The sequence below is a fragment of the Stegodyphus dumicola genome, chromosome 11 (assembly GCF_044657685.1).
Source record: "Stegodyphus dumicola isolate Sdum_Otavi_A_Nest chromosome 11, ASM4465768v1".
In the NCBI taxonomy this organism is placed as follows: domain Eukaryota; kingdom Metazoa; phylum Arthropoda; class Arachnida; order Araneae; family Eresidae; genus Stegodyphus; species Stegodyphus dumicola.
This window is the reverse complement of record NC_140778.1, coordinates 91,226,725-91,236,172: the sequence shown is the minus strand read 5'-3', so window position 1 is coordinate 91,236,172 and position 9,448 is coordinate 91,226,725. Positions and strand designations below refer to the sequence as shown.

Below are 9,448 nucleotides of genomic sequence, written 5' to 3'. Positions count from 1 at the left end.
GTAGAAACTTTAATCGTAATTGCAAAAGTTTTGTTCAACTGTTTTAACTGCATTTCGTATTTTATGGTTTTCTGTATTTTTACAATTTTTAATGAAGATATTTTGAGTTTTTACGTATTTTTGCCTTGCTGAAAAGTGACAACTGAATTATTTGAATGAGAAAAGCATCTCCAATGAAATTCTAGGAAAAACGTTTAAATGAAATGAAGAGATAAATGTTAATAATTTAATAGGGCGAACAAGGAAGTCCTGGGGAGTTCACATCAGATTTATAAATATCATGCATTTCACAGTGTTTTCCAGCTGCAGAATAAGAATATTTCTCTTTAGAAAGGGCAAAAATAATTCTTCGACCTCTAGTTTGTTTATATGTTGCATTTCAAAAGAAGAATAAATTTCAAGGCAACAGACGATATCTCTCTTCCTGTTGCCAGAAACTGCAGCTCGACTACATTTAAATTTTTTAATCGTTCTAAAACATGTTAACATTCTTTGTACAATGCATGCAGAAAGATTTAATTTCTTCAATGATACAAAACGAAGTTATCGAAGTTATCGATGGCAACAATCGTTAACATGTTTGGCTTTGCTTTCCCTAAAATGAAACTCGTTATGGAAAATGGATGAATTTACTTTCTTTGCAATGGAACTCTAAATGCTGCTTCGCTCAAAGTCGTCATTTCAAAACTTTGAATGAGTTTTCTTGGGGGGGGGGATTTTGATGAAAAGAAGGTGAAAAAGAACATTTTATATGATTAAAAGCAGCAAATATTTGCTGTAGAAAGAAACAAAAATTTGTCGTTAAAACTGGTAAAATAGCTGTAGAGATATCTGACAGGTTATTAACAGCCTAAAATAGAATCTTTTCCTTTAAACTGCTGTTGGTGATAGTTTCGTGATATTTTTATAAGTTCTCAAACGGATTCATTCCGTCGACATATTCGTCATATACTTCTAATTAATCACCAGCTGTTGCTTAAAATATGGCAAATATCTTAACGTCAAAAAAGACTTTTTTCTGGCGTTGTGAAAGCTGTGGAAAAACACTTCCTGTTGTCATTTTGCGCATTGTGCAGCCAGCAATTAATCAAGAAGTTCAAACTGCCACAAGAAAAGATTTGACTGGAGTATAAACATCTGATATGGACCCAACAAGGCTTCCTTTACGACGCATTAAATTACACCCATTTCTTGCTGCATCGCATTTAAACTTATTTCCTCGAATTTCATTAGAGACATATCTCGCATTCAATCAGTTCAATTCTCATTTCGAGCAAGGCAAAAATTAATAAAAACTCAAGACATCTTCATTAAAAATTGTAAAATACAGAAAAACCTAAAACACGAAATGCAGTAAAAAACAGCCGAAAAAAAATAAAATTTTGAAATTAAAATTACAATTTCTACATAAAACCAAGCAATTCGGCCGGCGGGAAGGAAGATAACATTTTCGGTCACAAAATTGTAAGTTATCTTTTGGTCCCATTGTGCAAAAAGATACTGAAGTTGATGGACCAACTGACTTAATTCACTATTCTACTAAGAGTTTCAAATGGAAACAAATGGCAGCCTCATGCCTAGTGCCACTTTTTAACTGCAGATAATTCTACAACTACTGAATGCAGATTAACTAAAGGCATAAAAAAATTAACCCCAAACGTAAGAACAACAAAATTCAATAACTTTTCCTAAGCAAAAAACACAAAGTTTACCAACGTATAAGAACAAAAAAAGAGAGAGATCATTGAGGCGGGTAGCATAGTGAGTATACATACATACATATATATATATATATATAGTTTTTAACGTATATATATATATATATATATATATATAAAATATAAACAAAATACGATTGCTTTGCTCTTTGCGAACCAGAAGCCTTTAAATAATTTTCTGCAATTCAGGATCTTCCCCTAGACCAGTACCTTCTAGAACATTCGCGCCTATTACATAACCTCCTCATATAAATGCTGCGTCATAAGTTTTCCTACACAGATGCCTTCTCGCCTTCGTTCTGCTAACGCCTCCGATATGCTCCTCTTTCTTTGTTAGAACGTTATAACGTATTAAAGTCAGTCGTATCTAATAATTCAACTACTGAATAAGTTATTTGAGTAACTTCATCTGGAAAAAATCATCTTCTCTAAAATAAAATAAAGATATGCTGTTAAAAGTGAAAAGTCCTGAGTCGTCATTTTTCTCCGTGGTGCAATCATCCCAGCTTCGTCAACCATCTGCCAAAACGTGAAATGGAATAGCCTCACCATTCACCCACGATGTGTTGGAATAACTGAAAACATTACATATATATTAACACATATATATATTTACATATATATATATATAGTGTTTAAAGTATATATATATATATACGTTTGGTGGCGGCTGATTGTAATCAAAAAGTGAGGTATACAACTACATGTAATTGGAGTCCCATATACAAAATTTCAACTTCTGAGGCAACGAGTTTTTGAGCTATACGAGTTACATACATATGTACGTACAGACGTGACGAAAAAATTTTCTTCTGAATCCATTTTGGAAAAAAGGAGGCTTGATTTGTTTCGAACGCACAAATGTCACGCAAAAACATGTTTTAAATGGAGTCCAGTGCGGTCAAAATGAATATTTTCGTTGAAATACGACACCTGAAAATTTTCGCGATTGCAATACTTCCTTTATCTCCCACAAGGACGTAATAAGGTCTCATTAATCGAAATAGTATAGCCATTAAAATGCTGCAGACACATGCATTCAGTACCACCTAATGCATGTAACACATATAAGGGAAATGAAAAGTATATGATATTTATGTTTCAAATAAGTGTTTTAGTCGGAAAAATTTCTGTACAATTTGAATTAATCAAATAAGAGTATAAAATATAGCTAAAATTAAAAATAAAATGTTTCTCACCTAATGAGTACTGCATCTTGAAGCCATCGCCAGTTATTTGAGAATTAGATTGGAAAGTTAATTTTATTTTTCCTCCTTGGCTGACAAATGGTTCAGGTGTAGTCAATCCACACTCTTTTCTTTTGAACAGCCACGTTTCGTTATTATCATTATATTCTTCGATCTGCAATAAATATTACAATAATCATGTATTAAACATTTTCCATTAGCATGGAATTTCTTTCAGCAATATGATATTGGAAAAACGATATATATACTATCTGAAATATCAAGGATAGCTACGACACCTTAAAGGCTCCAACAACTCGTCGTGCTGATAATCAACAGCTGGCTGTGATCGAGGTAGACTTTTATCTGTTGTTAAAGCCTTAAGGAGATATCTTTAACTCACTTTGTTGCAGTTAGCTGGACTTACGCATTGTCTTAACTGTCCTGTCGACAGCCCTATCTCTTTACTTTGGAAAAATTCTTTTGCAGTTTTCTTTCAAAAGAATTTTACAAAATATTATCATTTTTCAGTCTTCTGGAAGTTGTAGGAAAAGATACTTTGCATAAAACTAGTGATAAATATTATTTCAAAACCTATAATCTCTTTGTCGGGTTAATATCACAATACTGCTAAAAATGAGCAACAAAGAGAAAACGCGAAATAAAACAAAAGCTATATAATGGACATGAGTGAAACGGATTGGAGAGGTTCTTGTGGCATTACTAGACCACAGAGCAAACAATAAAACAAAGACACACAAAAACACAGGCATTACAACCATAGTATCTTGAAAGACCAAACGAGTCGGATGAATGTGCAATGGGAACATCCCGCTAGTAACGAGCATGATATCCTCTAGCTGAAATGCATGCTTGAAACGGTTAAGCAAGCTAGCAATTATGCGGTTAATCACTTGTTGTGGCAATAGAGCTTATCCCTGTGGTAATGCATGTCAGAGCTCGTGGAGGGTGCCTGGCGGCACATTGCAATCTTCTATGTGTCGTCCCAAAATGTCCCACACGTTGCTCTATGGGATTCAGGAGCGGTCATCTATAGGCCACGGCAGATGCGGAGTGGTTTCACTCTCCAAATAACTCCGCACCACTAGAGCTCTATGTGGGTGGGCGTTATCGGCGTTAAATATCACGTCGGTATCCATTGTAGCGATAAAAGGACGCACAAGAGGAAGTAAAATTTCGAAACGATATCCGACGGCTGCGACTGTACCACCAGGAATAAGGTGGAGGTCGCTGTGACCATTTGTTGTTATCCAAGCCCATACAAGTGAGCCTCCTCAGTTATAATGGTCTACTTCGACGATTTTTGGCACCCGATAACGTGTTCCTGGCACTTGCCATATCATTGCCCTTCGGGAATCATTCTACATGTAAATCGAGACTCATCCGTAAAGAGTAAGTGACCCCATTGCTCTGGTGTCTAACTGTGATTCTACGGGTCACATTCAATCGCTCTCTGACATACGATGAGGACAAAGGAACACAAAACACAGGTCGTCGGGCCTTACAGTCTAACTTTATGCAGTCGACGAGACATAGTTTGGCTGGATGTGGGCCGTCCTGCAGTACCAGAGAAATGCGACGACAGCTGTCGTGCTGTTACCAAAGAGATGCGACAGAGTCCTGCAGTACCAGAGAGATGCGACAGAGTCCTACAGTACCAGAGAGATGCGACAGAGTCCTGCAGTACCAGAGAGATGCGACAGAGTCCTGCAGTACCAGAGAGATGCGACAGCGTCTTGCACATAGCAACATGAAACGATCGTCTACCGTTAAGGTAATCCTCCGGCGTCCAGACATACGATTTGTACAGGGATTTCGAGCTCTTTGATAACGATTCACAGCTTATTAATGATACTATGATACACATTCAACTCTCTCTCTACAGCGGATTATCTTGCATCAACTTACATCCTGACAGCCCTCCACTGCATTTTATGGTGCAAATCGTGTCTTCGGCTCATGCTTTCCGCTTTAGATATCTCGGAGTACACTGAATTATCGCTGCGTGCGAAATGACGAATGGTTCCGGCATGCCCCTTTTTAAGACGTTGTGGTGTGACTATGTGTTTGCGTTTTGTGCTAAATTAGGTTGCTTATTTACATTTGGCGATGCAACCTCATATGCAACCTGTATGTTTTAGTTCCTCTGTTTTACATTCGTGCCTTTACTTTTAGCGTTTGTTGCTTATTTTGTGAGCACGAATGCATGAGATGTTCAATGGTTTCGTGTTTTAGGTGAAGATATCTATAGTGCTTTGGTAAGGAAGAGTTATAGTTAAACTGTTCTCTTATAATAGGTATATAAATGCTATTCAATTCTTTAATGTTAATGAAACTTAGACAGTGGTAGGCAACGCATTACCAACTACGTTGTGACAACTTTGATACGTGACACCTTTTAACAAAAATGTACACGATTTACATATCTAGATAAGCAGTATACAAAGAAAGTTCACATTAGCAAATTTTTTATTGTAAGATAATTAGCAGTTTACTAATTCCTTATTAATTTATAATTTACTTGCGAAAGTTTGTTTAAGACTTCTTTTATGCTAAGGAAAGTTGTTCTTGAGAAACATAAAAAAAATATGTGAATCATTATTTGACCGGATGGAAGCACTATTTGATCCAATGGAAAAAAGCGCGGAAAAAGCACGATCTCTAAAATTATATGAAATTAGTATTATGTTAGCTTAAAAAAATAAAAAATAAAAATAAATCTAATTTACTACCTCTACAAATTTGATAGGTTGCATATGAGGATACAGGTTGCATATGAAGTTGCATCGCCAAATGCAAATAAGCAACCTAATTTAGCACAAAACGCAAACCCATAGTCACACCACAACGTCTTAAAAAGGGGCATGCCGGAACCATTCGTCATTTCGCAGGCAGCGATAGTTCAGTGTACTCCGAGATATCTAAAGCGGAAAGCATGAGCCGAAGACACGATTTGCACCATAAAATGCAGTGGAGGGCTGTCAGGATGTAAGTTGATGCAAGATAATCCACTGTAGAGAGAGAGTTGAATGTGTATGGAAAACTCTGTTTATCTCCTTTTGGGTTTCTTATATAAAAAAACAGCTTTGAGTAGTATGCTTTTGAACCTAATGCTCTTTGAGTACCAATTGCCACACCGCACGCTGATTATATCCTTTTCGTAGTCTCCGAGTTTCGAAGCCGGGCATACTGGTACGGCAGTCAGCGTCACCAAAAACAGTAACTTATGCGTGACATCAATCTCCACTGCTTATAGGTATTAAAATAAAAATTGAAATTATAATCTAAAATGGAAGACAGACTGGCTTCAATTGGTTTAAATTATAATGAGGTAGTTTTTCTTTGGTTCTTTAATGCTAATGACGAAACATTAACTGGCAGAGATGGCATAGAAAATAAAGCTGCGAGAGGAGTTGTCAAAAGCTCTGAAAATAAAACACCGAAAACCCTCGCTTTAAGCAGTCTTTAAACTCACCCTCCTTTCTATCCTGGTGAGGATTGATGAAAAGTTATTGTTTGCTCGCCGTAAATCAAACGGCCAAGTTGAATGACAAACTTCTTTTTTTTTATATGATTTTGAAAAATTAACTGATTCCAATTTATACAAATCAAATTGTAAACATATAGTAATTAAATATTCATACGGAAACATCTAATAATAATTCGATAACACAGTTCAATTAAAAATAAATATTAAAAACATTTATAATTCAGTTACATTCTAGCGACTGAATTCTATAGACGACAACTACAAAGCGTGTTGCCAACGCAGAGCGACGAATGGATGCAAATTAATTACGAGAGGCGTGAAAGTGAACAGCTGTAGTAAAGACCTAAACTCATAGAAAAGCTTTAATTAACAGAAAATACCTTATAACACGATATTAATTGTTTTAGAATACACGGTTCTAACGTAGTCATCGCAATCATTTCATTTAAACAAGACTTCAAAAATGTGGATTTCATATCTCTTGGTGTTGAACAGTATAAAAATATTTAAATTCGAGCTATTTTTCTTTTCTTCAAACTATCTTGTATAAAGTTTCTAGGATAATATTCCAAATAATCATTGATGGCTTGAAATTTTATAAATTAATTTAATAAATTAGTAGTTATTATTTATAAATTAGTATTATCATTTGTATTAATTTAATAAATTAGTTTTCAAAAACGAAGAAGTCAGATGATAAATAGCAATTTGATTGTGCTAAGTATAAGATACCCTGCTTAAGAAAGAGTATAATGTATAATTCCTTAAATCTAGCAATACCCTAGGAACAGCAGATCAAAACTGTCTGGAACTGCAGATTGAAAACTCTCTGGAACTGCAGATTGAAAACTGTCTGGAACTGCAGATTGAAAACTGTCTATTGGCACTTAAATAGATCTAGAAGAGGGCCAGTTTAAATTTGCCAGTTTAAAGTAAATTAACTTTGAAATTAATATTATTTACAAGTGAAGATCAATACATTCAAGGTGACAGCTTAACAATTAAGAAGTAACATTATAGAAGAGAAGTAAATACTTCCCTTTAATTTCGTCAAATATGGTTTTCCATATTCAATACTCACAAGTAAATAATCCTTGTCGCAAGAATCACTCATTTCGATATCAAAGCGCCCCACGAATTCCAGCTTTACAGTACTTTCAGGCGAATATTCGATAGTCCAAATGCACTCTACGTTGTTTCCATAGCTGGACGGATAGTTAGGCGATGAGATACTTCCTTTTGTCATACTAATCATGCCTCCACAACCTAAAATAAACAATCATTTAGACGTGATGAAAAAAAAAAATTGTCATTCAAATCAAGAGCATTTGGGGTAATGCTCCTTTGGGATATAATGTCTAAAAACTGCCTTTCTTTAGAATTTCCGCTCAATGTCACGCGCTGGAGATAAAACTATTGCTTTCCGTACAGTGTTGCCATTGCTCGCTTTGAAATAGCTGAGTCTGTTAATCAAAAATTCGTTAATGTTTTACAAAATTTGAAATACACAAAAAATATTTAAAAACAGCATATCTTTAAAATTTACGGTAGGCAGTTTTGCACGCTAGAGATAAAAATGTTTTTTCCCATACAGCGTTGCCATTGCTCGCTTTGAAATCATTGAGTTTGTTAATCAAAAATGTTTTTTCACAGTGTGAAGAACATACATACATTAGTGCAGATTCTTCATTATTTAATTTCTTTAATATAATACAAGGCGATAATATTTGGTGGCAACAATTAAAACGTGATTCTCCGATTTTAGCAAAATGCCACAAAATGCCGTTTTGAGACTAATAACCCTTCTGGGCTACCGCCTATTTGGGTTAATGACTTCAAAATTCAGATAAGTGGTTCAAAATTCACAAGCATAGCAGATGTAGGTATATGTTAATGATGTTCTAGTTTCTAAACGAGGATTTTTAAACCCAGTGCTCATGATATAGTGATAGACTGAACTTAAGTCAAAGATTCTATTACATTTGAATTAGTTATTACAAAAAATAATGCGGAAACATCATTCAAAATCAAGGTGATATTAGCCACTGACTTAATGCAAATTATTCAAATTAATTGCAGTAAAAATATAAATAAACAAAGACTGATTCGAGATAACTGATTCTGATAAACATGATTCGAGAGTTAAAACTCTTATGAAATTTTAGGAATAAAAAGAAATTACAGTCATTCAACAAAGCTAATAAAACAAGTGTTGACTTTGCTTTTACTATTATACAAGATGTCTCAAAAGGTCGTTGTCAAACTTAACATGCTAGTTTGTCATACAATGAAAAACAAGATTAACATAGGAGCTTGTGTCCGAAAATGCGAACGACGACAGCTAAAGGACAATGTTCGCAGGCTTATGGGAGAGGGCGAATACACAGCGATCTCTTAAAAAATCAGGAGAATGATGACCTCATATAAGGTTAAATCAAAGTTACTTATCACAAAAACTGAACAAAATTTGTCGCCAATCGAAGGGGTACCCAGTTCTACACTAGAGCCATTACTTTCTATAACAAAAGTTAATTATGAATTTCATTTTTAAGTTTCGAATGCAATAGCAATGTGTATATATAACAAAGTACAAAAGGCGAAAAAGTATTTTCAGAATGAAGGTAATGTTACGAATAACTGAAGTGAGTTATTTCTGAAACTGACCTCTTTGAACCTCCGATGTAGTCATCCAAAATCCAGGAGCAGTTCCGAACTCGTCTGAATGGAATTTCACAACAAGGTAGTTGCTTGTCGATGTAATTGGCGATGGATTATGGTCACCACAAAACTTTCCCACTATTGGAGAGTTGAAATGTATTCCATTGAAAATCGAAACGTAGTCCCTGCTGCAGTCTTTCTCCAGATGAAGGTCCACTGTTGTTAGCTGATGGGTTGTTAGATTAATTAATAATATGGTTTTTTATTTATCAACATAGTTAATCCTTAAATCCATGTAGTTCCCATTTGGCAACATATATTTAGTCATGTAAATCAAATCGAAACACAAATTTTAGCTTACTGTTTAGTTCTGC

At 34.9% G+C, this 9,448-nt stretch overlaps 1 protein-coding gene across 1 annotated transcript in view; it reads right to left on the bottom strand.

The window, feature by feature from the left end:
* Positions 1–226: 226 nt before the first annotated feature.
* The window catches only part of LOC146994202 (cubilin-like), a 30,204-nt gene continuing 20,982 nt past the window's right edge, over positions 227–9,448 (bottom strand). The window contains exons 8-11 of the mRNA XM_085826320.1: positions 9,081–9,300; positions 7,498–7,682; positions 2,918–3,080; positions 227–303 (exon numbers count right to left, since the gene is read on the bottom strand). Coding sequence (XP_085682446.1) covers positions 227–303; positions 2,918–3,080; positions 7,498–7,682; positions 9,081–9,300 — 645 coding nt within the window. The remainder of the gene's footprint in view (positions 304–2,917; positions 3,081–7,497; positions 7,683–9,080; positions 9,301–9,448) is intronic.